Below are 18807 nucleotides of genomic sequence, written 5' to 3'. Positions count from 1 at the left end.
TGTCCCCCATCTCGGGCCTCCATGTCCCTGGTCCACATGCCCCTGGTCCCTATGTCCCTGGCCCCCATGTCATTGGTCCCTGGACGCCATGTCCCTGTACCCCATGTCCCTGATCCCTGACCTCCATGTCCCTAGCCCTCAGCCCCATGTCCCTGGTCTTTGGCCCCCATTTCACTGGTCTCTGGCCACTTTATCCCAGATTCCCAGCCTCCATGTCCATCGTCCCCATGTTCCTGGTCCCCGGCCCCCATGTCCCTGGTCCCCGAGTCCATGTCCCTGGTCTTTGGCCCCCATTTCCCTGGTCCCTGGCCCCCTCGTCCCATGTCACTGACCCCCAAGTCCCTGGCCCCCATGCCCCTGGTCCAATTATTTGTTACCGCCACCACTGCTCTGCGTCACCGCTCCTCTGCTGCTGGACCCAGGGACGTCCGCTCCCTCTCCTCTGTCGTGGTGTCAGCTCCCGTCGCTGCGTGCTCCAGCCGTTCTGTCTCTGGGTCTGAGCGCACCGGTCCTTCTTTCCCTGCTGCATCGCATTCCCGGCATTCTACTTCCGGGTCCGGGCGCGTCAATGCCTCTCTGTCACTTCCAGTGCCTTGCTCTCCTGGGGTATGTGAAGTCTGCGCAGGCGCTCTGGGTTCTCCAGAGGGCGCAGGTGTATCTTTCCTGTTTCTTCTTCCTGGGATCACCAAGGTCAGTTTTCCCAGTAACCAATCCCGCCCCTGCCTCTGCTATAAGAGGCAGGCTCTCCTGCTTCCTGGTGCCTCATTGTCATAGCCTTGCTATTGCGTCTGGCCCTTCCCGTCCTAGTACCGTGTACTCTCTCCGTGAGTGTCTACGTCTCTCCGTCCGTTCTTGTCTCCTTAGTTTCCTTTCCTGTCCCCGGTTATTCCCTTTTCTAGTTTCTAATTTTACCTTTTGTTTTCCCTCAGCCTTCCACCATACCGGCTTCCCAGTCCTCCAGACAGTCCTCTGACTACCCGGGTCTCCCGCCTGAATCTACCCTCCAGCACCAGCAGTCTCTCTTTTCTTCCTTCTTGGAGCCATCCCTCTTGGTACTTTCACCGTGGGTAAGTGACCTCTGGGCCTGCTCCTGACGGTCCCTGTATAGGGTTCGGTTCTACTCTAGGTCCGCTCACCCAGGGGTAGGTCTCCCCACGGTCCAGAGGGTCCACTCTAGTTTTCCTGTTCAGCCCGTTATATTATTATTTTATCTTTTTATAGAACCATTTATTCCATGGCGGTTTACATGTGAGGAGGGATATACATAATAAAAACAACTACAGTAATCCTGACAATACAAGTCATAACTGGTACAGGAGAGAGGACCCTGCCCGCGAGGGCTCACAATCTACAAGGGATGGGTGAGGATACAGTAGGTGAGGGTAGAGCTGGTCGTGCAGCGGTTTGGTGGGTCGGGGGTTCCTGCCCCCGATATCTCTGGTCCCATGTCCTTCGTGTCCCTGGCCCCCATGTCCCAGTCCCTGGTCCTAGCCCCATATCATGCCGCATCCACAAAAGAGGAAAAAAAATCTCCTCTCCCTTCAGATCCGGCTCGGTCGTGTTAAAATGGCTGCCAATCTATCAGAGGATGGCAGCTGACGTCAGTGCGCCTGTCGAGGTCACTTTCATGCATCACCTGTGACAGGTGCACTGAAAGTCTGCACCGCAATACATTTCAACTGACTGTGCATCCCCGAACGCACGTCCAGTTGAAACCAGTGGGCCCCTTCTACATCCTGCTTGGGGGCCCGTCAAAGACCCGAGACCACCGGAGAATCCTCTGATGTTCCAGTGCTCCAGCCCCACCCTGGATAATGGTAGTAAAATGTGATTGTTTAAGAGGGGGATAACATGAAGAAAAGTTTCTGTATCCTTCTCTGGAGGCTGTATAGGTGTAAAGATGATCGCATCAGGCTGTAGTCTTTCTTCCTGTTGTCACTTGTATCTTCCTTTTTCCTTGACACAGAAGCAGAAACCTTTCGTATCCTGGTCTCCTTGGATAATTGGAAGACTCAGAATTTGAGATTTAATATCTACCTATGTCAATCAATCGTGCAGGAACTTTTCTTCATGCTATCACCACTTTTACCAACCACAATCTGCTATTATCTCTCTCCTTGTTCAAACTCCAGAGAAGGATACCGGAACTTTTCTTCATGTTATCCTCCTCTTACCAATCACATTCTACTACTATTATTTAACATTTTGACTCCAGTCCCCCTTGGTCAGATTCCAGTCCTCCTGAGGTACTGGAGTCCGAACAAGGAGATAGATACTAGTAGTAGAATGTGGTTGGTGAAAGGGGTGATAACATGAAGAAAGGTTTCTGTATTCCTCCTGGGGTAATGGAGTCTGACCAAGGAGATTGATGTGCTTGGCAAAAGTGGGATAACTTGAAGAAAAGTTCCTGTATCCTTCCCTGGATACAGTGTAGATGGATATATGACAGTATCAGGCTGTAGTCCTTCTTCTTCTTCTTGTCACCTGTCAATGCATCCAGGAAAGGATGCAGGAACTTTTCTTCATGTTATCCCTTTCTTACCAATCATATTCTACTATTATTATCGCCTGTGCACCAGGGGAAATGCAGGAACTTTTCTTCATGTTATCATGCTCTCTGATTTTTTCCAAAATAAGTGAGAAGACAGCCATTTGTTTATCTTATCTCCTGCACCTAATCAGCCAATTAGTTGAACCTTTAGTTTGTTTTTTTAATCAGTATTTGGATTACAGAAATATAGAGGCTGATACACCAACGTGTTTACTCCAGTTTTGTGAAGTAAAACACTTTGAAAAGTTAACAATGCAAAGTTGGGTAAAAAATGTAATGTAATTTTGGGAGTTTTCATGCCAGTCCGGCCAGCTCCCTCAAAATGGGTGGAGCTGTTGCGGGATGGGGACGTGGCAACACCTGGCCATCTGATTCATGACAAGCTGTGGCGTTCCTTAGCAAGAAATTTTACTCCAGTCTCTGAATAGAGTAAGATTTGTGGTGAGGCACACGGAGGAGCACGGCACTTGTCAGACGTTCCTTATTTATTAAGAGGGGTACGGCTCTGACTCATGTACGCCCTCTCATCAAGATCGGCATGAACAACTTGGGTCTTGTTGAATCGGGGTTATAGCCGCTCTAGTTCAGAAGATTTTGAGAAGATATGTGCACACAGACATGGACAGAAGTAACATGTGTGATCTCTGTACAATATTGTACTTTATCTTTTTTGTAGCTGTGTGTCTCGGATTCTATTTGGGACAGACCACTTTATCTCAGGTATTAATTTTTTATGAATTTTATTTTCCAAGTGCTAGATTATTGATCCAATATTGCATGAAGGTTCCGTTTCCTGTAATGCGCTGATTCTATCTGTAACTGATTGCCCACAATTGATACCGGGAGACTCATAAAGGAACCTGTGACGTTGTTCCTGCAGTCTGATCTATGGACATTAGTGTGTGGAGACAGAGAAGATGAGAAAAAAGATATAGAGTAGACTGAGCCGTCTACACAAGGAAAACTGTCAATCACTGAGTAGTCCCGCCCACTGGACTACGACTGACTACTTGACTCCTATCAATATAAACACTGGGTATTTCAAGGAATAAATGCAAGCTTTACCAAAATGTTTGCCATGTTTATTAATGGTCCAGATCCATGCAGTGTAATAATTAGCCTGAGCTTGAACAAGCAGAGCTGCAGTGTAAAGCATAGATAGATAGATAGATAGATAGATAGATAGATGATTGATAGATAATAGATAGATGATAGATAAATAATAGATACAGTTATATGAAAAAGTTTGGGCACCCCTATTAATCTTAAGCTTAATGTTTTATAATAATTGTTTTTTTTGCAACAGCTATTACAGTTTCATATATCTAATAACTGTTGGACACAGTGATGTTTCTGCCTTGAAATGAGGTTTATTGTACTAACAGAAAATGTGCAATCTGCATTCAAACAAAATTTGACAGGTGCATAACTATGGGCACCCCACCAGAAAAGTGACACTAACATTTAGTAGATCCTCCTTTTGCAAAAATAACAGCCTCTAGTCACTTCCTGTAGCTTTTAATGAGTTCCTGGATCCTGGATGAAGGTATTTTTGACCATTCCTCTTTACAAAACAATTCCAGTTCAGTTAAGTTTGATGGTCGCCGAGCATGGACAGCCCTCTTCAAATGATCCCACAGTTGTTCAATGATATTCAGGTCTGGGGACTGGGATGGCCATTCCAGAACAGTGTAATTGTTCCTCTGCATGAATGCCTGAGTAGATTTGGAGCGGTGTTTTGGATCATTGTCTTGCTGAAAGATCCATCCCCTGCGTAACTTCAACTTCGTCACTGATTCATGAACATTATTGTCAAGAATCTGCTGATACTGAGAGGAATCCATGCATCCCTCAACTTTAACAAGATTCCCGGTGCTGGCATTGGCCACACAGCCCCAAAGCATGATGGAACCTCCACCAAATTTTACTGTGGGTAGCAAGTGTTTTCCTTGGAATGCTGTGTTTTTTTTGGCCGCCATGCATAACGCCTTTTTGTATGACCAAACAACTCAATCTTGGTTTCATCAGTCCACAGGACCTTCTTCAAAAAGAAATTGGCTTCTCCAAATGTGCTTTTGCATACCTCAGCCGACTCTGTTTGTGGCGTGCTTGCAGAAACGGCTTCTTTCACATCACTCTCCCATACAGTTTCTCGTTGTGCAAAGTGCGTTGTATAGTTGACCGATGCACAGTGACACCATCTGCAGAAAGTTGATGCTGCAGCTCTCTGGAGGTGGTCTGAGGATTGTCCTTGACTGATCTCAACATTCTTCTTCTCTGCCTTTCTGATGTTTTTCTTGGCCTGCCACTTCTGGCCTTAACAAGAACTGTACCTGTGTGCTTCCTGTTGTGAATTCTGTGGCAGGGCTCCCTCCTGTGGTCAAGGGGGGTACTTCGGCTGATTCTCTCTGTGAGCTTCCGTTGGTGGAGGAAAGTGGTACTGCGGCTTCTGAGTTTCTTTCCTCAGGTGATGTGGTGAAGTCGTTAGGTGCTGCTCTATTTAACTCCACCTAGTGCTTTGATCCTGGCCTCCAGTCAATGTTCTAGTATTGGACCTGTTTCCTCCTGGATCGTTCCTGTGGCCTGCTGCTCTGCATAGCTAAGTTCTGCTTTGCTATTTTGTTTGCTGTTTTTTCTGTCCAGCTTGTCTATTTGTTTTTTCCTGCTTGCTGGAAGCTCTGGGACGCAGAGGGTGTACCTCCGTGCCATTAGTTCGGTACGGAGGGTCTTTTTGCCCCCTTTGCGTGGTTTTTGTAGGGTTTTGTGTTGACCGCAAAGTTACCTTTCCTATCCTCGCTCTGTTCAGAAAGTCGGGCCTCACTTTGCTAAATCTATTTCATCTCTACGTTTGTCTTTTCATCTTAACTCACAGTCATTATATGTGGGGGCTGCCTTTTCCTTTGGGGTATTTCTCTGAGGCAAGGTAGGCTTATTTTCTATCTTCAGGCTAGCTAGTTTCTCAGGCTGTGCCGAGTTGCATAGGGAGCGTTAGGCGCAATCCACGGCTGCCTCTAGTGTGGTTGGAGAGAATTAGGGATTGCGGTCAGCAGAGTTCCCACGTCTCAGAGCTCGTTCTATGTTTTTGGGTTTTTGTCAGGTCACTGTATGTGCTCTGACCTCTATGTCCATTGTGGTACTGAATTACCTTATCATAACAGTACTGAAGGCCGAAAGTACTAATGATTCTCAATAGAGGGAAAAAAGAAGTTCTGAGACCATTTTTTTTTCTCTGCACTGTGTTTTGCCTTTTTTTCCCCTAGACATTTGGGTGGTTCAGGACACAGGTAGCGATGGACATTAAAGGTCTGTCTTCATGTGTGGATCAGCTCACGGCAAGAGTACAAAATATTCAAGACTTTGTGGTTCAGAATTCTATGTTAGAACCGAGAATTCCTATTCCTGATTTGTTTTTTGGAAATAGAACTAAATTTCTGAGTTTCAAAAATAATTGTAAACTATTTCTGGCTTTGAAACCTCGCTCCTCTGGTGACCCAGTTCAACAAGTTAGGATCATTATTTCTTTTTTACGTGGCGACCCTCAGGACTGGGCATTTTCTCTTGCGTCAGGAGATCCTGCATTGGGTAATATCGATGCGTTTTTCCTGGCGCTCGGATTGCTGTACGATGAACCTAATTCAGTGGATCAGGCAGAGAAAAATTTGCTGGCTCTGTGTCAGGGTCAGGATGAGATAGAGGTATATTGTCAGAAATTTAGAAAGTGGTCCGTACTCACTCAATGGAATGAAGGTGCGCTCGCAGCTATTTTCAGAAAAGGTCTCTCTGAAGCCCTTAAGGATGTCATGGTGGGATTTCCTATGCCTGCTGGTCTGAATGAGTCTATGTCTTTGGCCATTCAGGTCGGTCGACGCTTGCGTGAGCGTAAATCTGTGCACCATTTGGTGGTATTACCTGAGCTTAAACCTGAGCCTATGCAGTGCGATAGGACCTTGACCAGAGTTGAACGGCAAGAACACAGACGTCTGAATGGGCTGTGTTTCTACTGTGGTGATTCCACTCATGCTATCTCTGATTGTCCTAAGCGCACTAAGCGGTTCGCTAGGTCTGCCACCATTGGTACGGTACAGTCAAAATTTCTTCTGTCCGTTACCTTGATCTGTTCTTTGTCATCATATTCTGTCATGGCATTTGTGGATTCAGGCGCTGCCCTGAATTTGATGGACTTGGAGTATGCTAGGCGTTGTGGGTTTTTCTTGGAGCCCTTGCAGTGTCCTATTCCATTGAGAGGAATTGATGCTACGCCTTTGGCCAAGAATAAGCCTCAGTACTGGACCCAGCTGACCATGTGCATGGCTCCTGCACATCAGGAGGTTATTCGCTTTCTGGTGTTGCATAATCTGCATGATGTGATCGTGTTGGGGTTGCCATGGCTACAAGTCCATAATCCAGTATTAGATTGGAAATCCATGTCTGTGTCCAGCTGGGGTTGTCAGGGGGTACATGGTGATGTCCCATTTCTGACTATTTCGTCATCCACCCCTTCTGAGGTTCCAGAGTTCTTGTCTGATTACCGGGATGTATTTGATGAGCCCAAGTCCGATACCCTACCTCCGCATAGGGATTGTGATTGTGCTATCGATTTGATTCCTGGTAGTAAATTCCCAAAAGGTCGACAGTTTAATTTATCTGTGCCTGAGCACGCCGCTATGCGGAGTTATGTGAAGGAGTCCTTGGAGAAGGGGCATATTCGCCCGTCATCGTCGCCATTAGGAGCAGGGTTCTTTTTTGTAGCCAAGAAGGATGGTTCACTGAGACCTTGTATAGATTACCGCCTTCTAAATAAGATCACGGTTAAATTTCAGTACCCCTTGCCGTTGTTATCTGATTTGTTTGCTCGGATTAAGGGGGCTAGTTGGTTCACCAAGATAGATCTTCGTGGTGCGTATAATCTTGTGCGTATTAAGCGAGGCGATGAATGGAAAACTGCATTTAATACGCCCGAGGGCCATTTTGAGTATCTAGTAATGCCATTCGGACTTGCCAATGCTCCATCAGTGTTTCAGTCCTTTATGCATGACATCTTCCGAGAGTACCTGGATAAATTCCTGATTGTGTACTTGGATGATATTTTGATCTTCTCGGATGATTGGGAGTCTCATGTGAAGCAGGTCAGAACGGTGTTTCAGGTCCTGCGTGCTAATTCTTTGTTTGTGAAGGGATCAAAGTGTCTCTTTGGTGTTCAGAAGGTTTCATTTTTGGGGTTCATCTTTTCCCCTTCTACTATCGAGATGGACCCTGTTAAGGTCCAAGCCATCCATGATTGGACTCAGCCGACATCTCTGAAAAGTCTGCAAAAGTTCCTGGGCTTTGCTAATTTTTATCGTCGCTTCATCTGCAATTTTTCTAGTATTGCTAAACCATTGACCGATTTGACCAAGAAGGGTGCTGATGTGGTCAATTGGTCTTCTGCTGCTGTGGAAGCTTTTCAAGAGTTGAAGCGTCGTTTTTCTTCTGCCCCTGTGTTGTGTCAACCAGATGTTTCGCTTCCGTTCCAGGTCGAGGTTGATGCTTCTGAGATTGGAGCAGGGGCTGTTTTGTCGCAGAGAAGTTCTGATTGCTCGGTGATGAAACCATGCGCCTTCTTTTCCAGGAAGTTTTCGCCTGCTGAGCGAAATTATGATGTGGGCAATCAAGAGTTGCTGGCCATGAAGTGGGCATTCGAGGAGTGGCGTCATTGGCTTGAAGGAGCTAAGCATCGCGTGGTGGTCTTGACTGATCATAAGAACTTGACTTATCTCGAGTCTGCCAAGCGGTTGAATCCTAGACAGGCTCGTTGGTCGCTGTTTTTTGCCCGTTTTGACTTTGTGATTTCGTACCTTCCGGGCTCTAAAAATGTGAAGGCGGATGCTCTGTCTAGGAGTTTTGTGCCCGACTCTCCGGGTTTATCTGAGCCGGCGGGTATCCTCAAAGAGGGAGTAATTGTGTCTGCCATCTCCCCTGATTTGCGGCGGGTGCTGCAAAAATTTCAGGCTAATAAACCTGATCGTTGCCCAGCGGAGAAACTGTTTGTCCCTGATAGGTGGACGAATAAAGTTATCTCTGAGGTTCATTGTTCGGTGTTGGCTGGTCATCCTGGAATCTTTGGTACCAGAGAGTTAGTGGCTAGATCCTTTTGGTTGCCATCTCTGTCGCGGGATGTGCGTACTTTTGTGCAGTCCTGTGGGATTTGTGCTCGGGCTAAGCCCTGCTGTTCTCGTGCCAGTGGGTTGCTTTTGCCCTTGCCGGTCCCGAAGAGGCCTTGGACACATATCTCTATGGATTTTATTTCAGATCTTCCCGTCTCTCAAAAGATGTCAGTCATTTGGGTGGTCTGTGATCGCTTCTCTAAGATGGTCCATTTGGTACCCTTGTCTAAATTACCTTTCTCCTCTGATTTGGTGCCATTGTTCTTCCAGCATGTGGTTCGTTTACATGGCATTCCAGAGAATATCGTGTCTGACAGAGGTTCCCAGTTTGTTTCAAGGTTTTGGCGAGCCTTTTGTGGTAGGATGGGCATTGACTTGTCTTTGTCCTCGGCTTTCCATCCTCAGACTAATGGCCAGACCGAACGAACCAATCAGACCTTGGAAACATATCTGAGATGCTTTGTTTCTGCTGATCAGGATGACTGGGTGTCCTTTTTGCCTTTGGCTGAGTTCGCCCTTAATAATCGGGCCAGCTCGGCTACCTTGGTTTCGCCGTTTTTCTGCAACTCTGGGTTCCATCCTCGTTTCTCTTCAGGGCAGGTTGAGTCTTCGGACTGTCCTGGTGTGGATACTGTGGTGGACAGGTTGCAGCAGATTTGGACTCATGTAGTGGACAATTTGACCTTGTCCCAGGAGAAGGCTCAACGTTTCGCTAATCGCAGACGCTGTGTGGGTCCCCGACTTCGTGTTGGGGATTTGGTTTGGTTATCTTCTCGTCATATTCCTATGAAGGTTTCCTCTCCTAAGTTTAAACCTCATTTCATTGGTCCGTATAGGATTTCTGAGGTTCTTAATCCTGTGTCTTTTCGTCTGACCCTTCCAGATTCTTTTTCCATACATAACGTATTCCATAGGTCATTGTTGCGGAGATACGTGGCACCTATGGTTCCATCTGTTGATCCTCCTGCCCCGGTTTTGGTGGAGGGGGAGTTGGAGTATATTGTGGAGAAGATTTTGGATTCTCGTGTTTCAAGACGGAAACTCCAGTATCTGGTTAAGTGGAAGGGTTATGCTCAGGAAGATAATTCCTGGGTCTTTGCCTCTGATGTCCATGCTCCCGATCTTGTTCTTGCCTTTCATATGGCTCATCCTGGTCGTCCTGGGGGCTCTGGTGAGGGTTCAGTGACCCCTCCTCAAGGGGGGGGTACTGTTGTGGATTCTGTGGCAGGGCTCCCTCCTGTGGTCACGGGTGGTACTTCGGCTGATTCTCTCTGTGAGCTTCCGTTGGTGGAGGAAAGTGGTACTGCGGCTTCTGAGTTTCCTTCCTCAGGTGATGTGGTGAAGTCGTTAGGTGCTGCTCTATTTAACTCCACCTAGTGCTTTGATCCTGGCCTTCAGTCAATGTTCTAGTATTGGACCTGTTTCCTCCTGGATCGTTCCTGTGGCCTGCTGCTCTGCATAGCTAAGTTCTGCTTTGCTATTTTGTTTGCTGTTTTTTCTGTCCAGCTTGTCTATTTGTTTTTTCCTGCTTGCTGGAAGCTCTGGGACGCAGAGGGTGTACCTCCGTGCCGTTAGTTCGGTACGGAGGGTCTTTTTGCCCCCTTTGCGTGGTTTTTGTAGGGTTTTGTGTTGACCGCAAAGTTACCTTTCCTATCCTCGCTCTGTTCAGAAAGTCGGGCCTCACTTTGCTAAATCTATTTCATCTCTACGTTTGTCTTTTCATCTTAACTCACAGTCATTATATGTGGGGGCTGCCTTTTCCTTTGGGGTATTTCTCTGAGGCAAGGTAGGCTTATTTTCTATCTTCAGGCTAGCTAGTTTCTCAGGCTGTGCCGAGTTGCATAGGGAGCGTTAGGCGCAATCCACAGCTGCCTCTAGTGTGGTTGGAGAGGATTAGGGATTGCGGTCAGCAGAGTTCCCACGTCTCAGAGCTCGTTCTATGTTTTTGGGTTTTTGTCAGGTCACTGTATGTGCTCTGACCTCTATGTCCATTGTGGTACTGAATTACCTTATCATAACAGCTTCCATTTCCTTACTATGTTCCTCACAGTGGAAATTGACAGGTTAAATCTCCGAGACAGCTTTTTGTATCCTTCCCCTGAACAACTATGTTGAATAATCTTTGTTTTCAGATCATTTGACAGTTGTTTTGAGGAGCCCATGATGCCGCTCTTCAGAGGAGATTCAAACAGGAGAACAACTTGCAAGTGGCCACTTTAAGTAGCTTTTCTCATGATTGCATACACCTGGCTATGAAGTTCAAAGCTCAATGAGGTTAGAAAACCAAAAAAAGTGCCTTAGTAAGTCAGTAAAAAGTAGGTAGGAGTATTTAAAACAAGAAAATGATAAGGGTGCCCATACTTATGCACCTGTCAAATTTTGTTTGAATGCAGATTGCACATTTTCTGTTAGTACAATAAACCTCATTTCAAGGCAGAAACATTACTGTGTCCAACAGTTATTAGATATATGAAACTGAAATAGCTGTTGCAAAAAAAAACAATTTTTATAAAACATTAAGCTTAAGATTAATAGGGGTGCCCAAACTTTTTCATATAACTGTAGATAGATAATAGATTGATAATAGATAGATAGATAGATAATAGGTAGATAATGCATAATATATAATTGATGATAGATACATAATATATAGATAATAAATAAGTAAATAGATAGATAATAGATAATTAAAGAAAATTTGACATTTACAGTCACACAAAGTTCAGATTCTCCACAGTATGAAGTAAAACACGTGGGGCCCCTTGCGGTTGTTTTGACGATTTTATTGGTTTAGATAATGGAATTACTTAAATAATAATTAGTACTGCTGCTTTAGACAAGGTTTTTTTGTTTTTCATTCTTTGAAAACATCTAAGAAGCTGCCGTAACTGCAACAAATCTCCGATTAGTGTTAGGTTTTGGTTAAGACTTTTAACTAAACCTTGTTACATAGTACATACAAATGTAGTGGTCCATAAAACAGAGAAGGTACAACTGGTATAAGGTCAGTACACAGCCGCCACATTTACAATCCAGGAAAAAAATGCAGTCGGCCGCAGCACGTTTTATTTTTCCATTGAACCCACCAAACGCACGTATCAATTCCTGATAATCCATAGTTCCTCTGACACATCGGAGACCAGTGGCGCTCTCTGGCGAGTGGTGCAGATACTCAATATCAAAATATCCCAACGAGGAGGTCACCCTAGACTGCGCCATGATACTGTACAAGTTCACACGTCATATTAAGATTTTATGATTATATATAAAAAATGTTAAACTATGGCAGGTGGTGGCCAAGCCATGGTCATGGTATAGGTCTTGGTACACCAACTATGGAGTCATGCATAACCCCTATTATGGGTTATGGTGGGTGGACGACTTGGTGACAAACCAAACCTCTCTTAATTTCATATACCTTGGGACGTTTTCGCCACCAAGACACACAACAGCACTGCCAATCTTGACTGGAGGGGTATTTGTGAAGGCTAGTGTTGGTGCATACAACCATGGATGACGTATCAATGGGTCCGTCTATTATCAATGCATTCATGGGTGGATAGTTGTGAAATTTTACGATATTGGCCAAAAATTAAGATACCGCTTAAGTTTTCACATAATTAGAGTGAGTTTCGAGGAACCTTTGAGGTTGGACAAAGGCATCCATGAAGTTTCATTATTAATGGACGCGTATAGAACCTTCTGACCACCACCATCAGATGAGCCATTGACCATCGTCACTATCTTGGTCTCCCCGTGTCTCACAAAAAAAGTTGCATGAAAAAATATGTTAAAATAAAATCTCTGCTACCGGATGCCATTTTTTTCATTATTGTAAATGCTCTTTACTGTGTCTGGATGGATCAAAGGCACAAGTTCTAGAAATACAATGCATCTGCTTTGAGCTTTTATTTTATGCCAAGTGTGGGAGAAGATCGGAACATCTGGGTGAAATCGGTGTCAATAATGGGATGTATTTTGGACTGCCTGTTGGTTAAAGCCAACAACAGATTATCCTGGGTAACACAGCGCCACCCTTGTCCATAGGTTGTGACTGGTCTTGCGGTCACCCTGAATCAAGCCGAGATGCAATACCAGATGCGTCAAATGAAAAATATTGGCGCCTTTTCTAAACTTGAAAAATCCCTTGAGACAAACATATATATATAAAAACTTGTATGGCTTTGTATTGTATTTTTATAGTCGTTACCCCTTACAATTAGGGACATCGCCGAATCGGGGGGCGGGGGGGGGGGGGAATTTGTGCCCCTTCCCTCTATGATACAATCAGGTCATCAACAGATCGTTAAAGAGTCATTTATTCTGATCATCTAGCTAGAAAAACCCATTTCCTAATACCCCATTAAGGAGTTCTGAGTTAATATAGCCGGGGGTCTTCCATTTATGACCTTTAATTCTATGTCAGGGCAGAGAGCACCTAAACAGAAATCTCCATGGTCTGGAGGACCCAGCATGTTTATGCATTCCTGTTAAGTTCTATTGAAGCAGTGTAATGCCTCATTTCTCCTGTGGTGGCACTGCAGGGAAATGAAATGCTTGCTGCTGAATTCCTGATCACATTTGATCACCGGAGGTCTCGGCAGTGAGACATCCCATTAAAAAGTTTAGCTTAAAGGGGTGATCCACACATGACATCCCATGAGTGATAATAGGAATGAACCTTTAAATAGGGTCAATACATTTTTTTTAAGTGCTAGTAAGAAAAAGTCTGTTTTTAAGGGGAAAATTGTCCCCTTTTTATCATCAAGGGCATTGATTTATCAACCGAATTTCAATTTTGACAGAAGCCTTCATGTCCATATAAATCTATATATATATATATTCCTCTATAGTGTCCTCCTGTATAAAATGTATCTACTAGGGGCGCAATAGTTATTGTGAGGTTTTATTTGGTACCTCTCCTACTTGCAAAATTAATTGTGAATATGGTCTATGAAACCAAAATAAATAGATTGGTATAAATTGCACCTGCTAAAATAATTTTTTCAAGCCAGTCCTACTTACATTTTCTGACCCACTGTATAGATACAGTATAACCTGCCGATGATCCTCCTGGTCCCCTACTTTGTGTAAATCTACACATAGACATTTGGCTCAGTTCAACATTTGTGACTTTTTTTGGGGGGGGGGGCTTGTAGTATTCGCTGATGGTTTCTGCACCAAATTCTTCAAAATATGGTTCAGGAATTTGGCGACAAACAAAAAAAGTTTGAGCGACTGTAACATTTCGGTTTTACATTATAATTCTGGTAAGAACTGTATGATGAATTGGGGCCATAGTGTCAGGTTGTCCATCTAGCGCTGTCTACATGAAGTTAGCTGGACTATTTGGTTTCAACATGACCAATCAATGACCTGATAAGTTTGGAGGCCTCCTGACTGCCCATAACTGGTAGATGTTTTGGAAAAAGAGGGATCGGGCGTGTTGATTTCAACAAGCCGATTCTTTGGTCGCATGGGAGATAAGTCATAAGTTGAGAAGATTCAAAATGAGTGAGGAGGACTCAACAGAGTGAGAAGGAACTATGTTCTTTGGTGAACCAGGAGGATCTACTGACGTGTTCTGAAAAACAGGGGACAAACCAGGTGGTCACATCTGAGTGATAAGTGACTGTTTGCGTTGACCATCACCAAAAACAGTTGATGGCACAGGGTTAGCACAGAGCGCTTTCATTCTGAGAAGAGCTTGTCCAGTTGGGACATCACTTTTGTTGGCTGTAAGTTCTTCTTGCTCGTAAATTGTATCTAAAACTGGAGGCGCAAAAATTGGTATTGGGATGGAAAGGTTTACTACCCACAGTAGATCAGTAGATCATGATCCATAATCCACTACTGACCTATGATGTGAGATGTTCAAGGATTGGCTGTATCCCAGAAGAAATAATTAATCAAATCGGGGAAAAATTTGCCTCGTAGAAGAACGTTTATCATTCCAGGCTATTCAAAATTACAACATTTCTTGGCAGATATTTACAATGTGAGACAAAAAGCATTGATTTCCAGTTTCTTGTAAGTTTTTGGGAGGGTTCGTAAAGTACCAATTGTGATTGAAAATTCCACAGATACACTTTTTAAGAGAATTGAGGTTGGTCAGATATGAAAATTAAAAGGTAAAAAGTAAAATGCAAACTACTATCTAAATCTGGTCTGCCATGCTAGGCCAAGCTTATTGTATTGCATACAAAGTTCATCCTAAGTACTAACGTCATACTGTAAACATTAAGCATACAGAGTTTAAATCCAAGGCCACAATGTTTTTGTCATTTTTTTTTTTTTTTCTTTTTAAACGTTCCCTTTCTTTGTGTTCTTTGGTTGGCCGAGCTCAACTCGTAGTGTATAAATGCATAAGTTACATATAATTATATAAAAATGAAAAATACCATTGACTTGTATACTTCAACCTGACGAGCGCACAGCGTTCGCGACTCAAATAAAACTGGCAACTGCTCATAAAAAGTTTTAAAAAAAAAACAAACCCCAAAACCGTAGAGTTCTGATTGTAAAAAATAAAGGAGCTTTGTTTATATTCAACCAAATCTCCCTTTACCAAAATAAAGCATTGAGTATAAATTTCACCCTGAGAGCACTGGCAGCGAAACTGGAAAAGGGCCTCTACGGCGTTTCACCAATTTGCTTAAATCATCAGTGCCGTGTTAAATTTTATAGATGTTGCCCATGTCGACGTGTTAAGTCAAGCAACTGTAGTACAGCATCCATTAACAGTATCAAAAACTTTTATCAAAATTCTGCATTTCTATATGAATATTAATAGGAACCTACTTGGCCCGAGAAAATGGTATATACGTGTATATTTTTGAAAAAAATAATAAAATATTCCTTCATTTACATCAGCCATGTACTGAAACTGTAGGGTGTAGTATACTATACAAACAAATTAGCTCCTGCATTTTCCTTTAAATATCAGATAATTCCAGTTTTAAGTCATTAAAGATAACTACTATTCGAATTTACACGGTTTCATTATCATCATCTAATTTTTCTTTTTTTTATGGATATAAGAGGTCTTCTTCAATAACACTGGTCGTAGTAAAATATAATACTGATAAAAATCTCTCAAACAAGTCATAAAATATTTTGTTAGTTCGTCATAAAGCTTTGGGTCCACCATCATCATGTTTTCAAAATGTTTTTCTTTCTTTACATTCCGTTTTTCCTTCTATGGCTTCATGAAAACCTTCTAGCCTTTATGCTTCTTCCGAACACTTTCTTTAGGTCCTCCATAATGGCTCAATCAATCTTTTGGATACATCAAGGAATGTATGAAGTCTTCACAGTTATTCCAACAGTTCCTTTTTTTTCCCCATCGAGTGAAAATTTTACCAAAATTTTAGCCATGATATTGAGTTATTGTCGTGTGTTCATCCTTTAAATACAGGTAGTTTCTTTGTATGCTGGTAGTCCCTGTGTTTTTTTGTTTTATACAGTTTTTGAAACTATTTTTTTGGGTCATTTATTCAAAGGCCTCCACTACGAAAGCCCAAAATTCATATTGGTCCAATGCTCCGATGTCGCCATATATTACATCATTAGCATGTGAACTTCGTTAGTAAAACTGTCTTCATTGCTAATCTCTACAACTTTTTTTATGTGGCCAACCTCCGTTTGGCACAGGTAACACATTATAATCTCCTTTCAGAGTCGTTTGAAAATTATAATCCACAGTGATTTTTTTTCCCAAATTGAAAAAAATTAGTAGTAATTTGCAAGATGAGATGCCATATGGCTAGCTGGAAGTCGGCTGTTAGCATAGATACTTCCAGGTGGTGAATTCCAGTAGGGGTTTGGAGCTGCAAAAAAACTGGATGATGTCACAGGAAGAGTTGGTGGATGGGGAGCAACAAAGTTCATCTTTTGTGGGTGGGCATGGTAAGAGCCCATGTACGGAAGTTCAGAAGGGTATTTGTACATTGAGGACTCCGGTGGATGAGGCTGAAGAGCTTGGGCGATACCATGAAAGTCAAACTTGTAGGCATAGCGCTTGCCATGGACTTTAGTCATAATGTTCTTGTCATAGTAGTAACGGAGTGCACGGCTCAGCTTGTCGTAGTTCATGTTGGGTTTGCTCTTTCTTTCGCCCCAACGTCTGGCCACCTCATCTGGGTCCGTCATCTTAAATTCGCCATTGGTTCCCTCCCAAGTAATACAGTTAGAGTTAGAACTATCAGAAAGAAGTTCTAGGAGGAACTGCCATAGTTGGATTTGACCACTTCCTAAAAAGACCATGGTGGAATAATAAGGGAAAAGAAAAATATTAGTACTGAGATATAACATTCCTGACCCGCCCCAAAACTCATATAATATCATATAATCAGGCTTGACTTGGCTTCCACTGGCCCTCAGTGGAATTCTGGCAAAGGCAGAGTGTTGATGATGCCCTCCATAACAACGATTCCTCAAGACACATGATCTGCCAAGCAGACTTTGTGTCTTGTGTGGAAAGGTGATAACTTGCTGATTATGGGGGGTCCAACTGTTTATTAAGCTGATTGATTGGGACCGACCATTGGATCCCCAACCGATCCTGAGAACAGGTCTCTGTAAAGCCTCGTGTGAATGGAGCGGTGGCCGACCATGCGCATCAACACTCCATCCAATCTCTAAGGGACTACCGGAAAAAAAGTTGAGCACGGTTCAGCTCTAGAAAAAAGATGGAGCGGTGGTGAGCATGCCTGACCACTGCTTCATAAACGAGGCTTTACGGAGAACCATTCTCAGGATCGGTTGGGGATCCAATGGTCAGACGCAATCGATCAGCGAGTTATCACCTTCCACAGAATAGATGATAAGTTCTAAAGGTGGGAATAACCTAAAGACACCCGTGAAGATGCCAAGCCCATCGTGTTGGGCAAGAAAGTATTGAGTAGATAGGTGGACAACTGCAATGCTAAATTTTGTAGTCCGGATTGGAGATGTATACACAAAACGGTCGGACATTGTTCATCAAGGCTATTTGAAAAGTCTCTTTATTTTTTATTTTTGATGCAGTGGAGCAATTAAAAATGGATGCAAAAATATGCACACCCCATTCAAGGAATTAAAGCATGTCTACCGATAAATGAAAAACGATACGTGTATGAGTAGATGGGTGACGCCTGACGATGGCGAGCAGAAGAGTTAAGCAATCAGCTCGACTCTCTTAATCTCAGTTAATCACGCGCAGATGACAGCTGGTTTCGCTTTACGAAATACCAGCTCCTTTCAAGTTGTCATATCAGGTTAAAGTTCCATCTGATGTAAATTAGCGACTGCCGCGTTTCAGCACATTGAAAATATTTATTGCTTTTAATAGAAATCTTCAATACTGTAGTTAATAAAAGTCTTTTAATGCAGATAATACGGGGGGTTTTTTTCAGACCCCCGGGGGTCTTCAACTCAAGGGCGTCTAAGGTCACGTAAGAAAGATCTTTCTTTTGTGAGAAGTACCCAGTAACCCATCTAGTATTATCCGTAGATTAGAGGTGATCACATTAATGTTGGTTAATTTTTTTATTTTTATAGATGTAAAGAAAACAAACTTTTGGTAGAGAGCTGATTTGTATAATTTTCCCATGGAGCATTGCAAAACTCCACTAGTCTCTTCCTCTTCAAGGAAAATCGATACTGTCAAAACCTAAATTTTTTCCCACATCTCTATAATTTGCCCCATCCATTACTTTTTTATTTTTTCCTGTATGCATAGCTGACTAAGTATTTATATATTTACAAGAGTTTTAGTTTTTTTGAGACCTTATATAGGCCTTATATATCTATATAGAGAGATATATGTAAACACTTAAAGGGTTGTTCCCATCCATCTTCATACATGGGTATTGTTGGATAATGCTTTCAGAAACAAGCATTTTTGCAATTTACTGCTTATTAAAATTTTCAGCCGTTCTTGAGATATTAAGACTTTTATTTACAACATGTTGCCTTGGAGACCGACCACTTCTGCTGTTTTGCTTGTAAGCAGGCAAAGATTAGAAAGTAATAGCGCTCTCCATTAATCCTGGCCAGTTTCAAAACAGTACGACAAGCTCAATAGAAAAGAGCTTGTAAACACTGCCCATGTTCAAATGTGTAGCATCGGTG

General features: G+C 43.2%; 2 protein-coding genes across 6 annotated transcripts in view; one reads left to right on the top strand and one right to left on the bottom strand.

Annotated features, from left to right (window-relative positions):
* KCNJ15 (potassium inwardly rectifying channel subfamily J member 15) overlaps window positions 1-18807 on the top strand; it is a 190086-nt gene that overhangs the window by 138389 nt on the left and 32890 nt on the right. Inside the window, exon 2 of the transcript XR_011319754.1 lies at window positions 930-1067. The gene's annotated coding sequence lies outside the window, so the exon portion shown is untranslated. The remainder of the gene's footprint in view (window positions 1-929; window positions 1068-18807) is intronic.
* The window catches only part of ERG (ETS transcription factor ERG), a 315956-nt gene continuing 308609 nt past the window's right edge, over window positions 11461-18807 (bottom strand). For all 5 annotated transcript variants that reach the window (XM_069760741.1, XM_069760745.1, XM_069760743.1 and 2 more), the window contains one exon: window positions 11461-16946. In XM_069760741.1, coding sequence (XP_069616842.1) covers window positions 16426-16946 — 521 coding nt within the window. In that variant the 3' untranslated portion in view covers window positions 11461-16425. The remainder of the gene's footprint in view (window positions 16947-18807) is intronic.

Source organism: Ranitomeya imitator, chromosome 3 (assembly GCF_032444005.1).
Source record: "Ranitomeya imitator isolate aRanImi1 chromosome 3, aRanImi1.pri, whole genome shotgun sequence".
Taxonomy (NCBI): domain Eukaryota; kingdom Metazoa; phylum Chordata; class Amphibia; order Anura; family Dendrobatidae; genus Ranitomeya; species Ranitomeya imitator.
The sequence above is the reverse complement of the archived record's forward strand: the minus strand, read 5'-3'. Positions and strand labels throughout refer to the sequence as shown.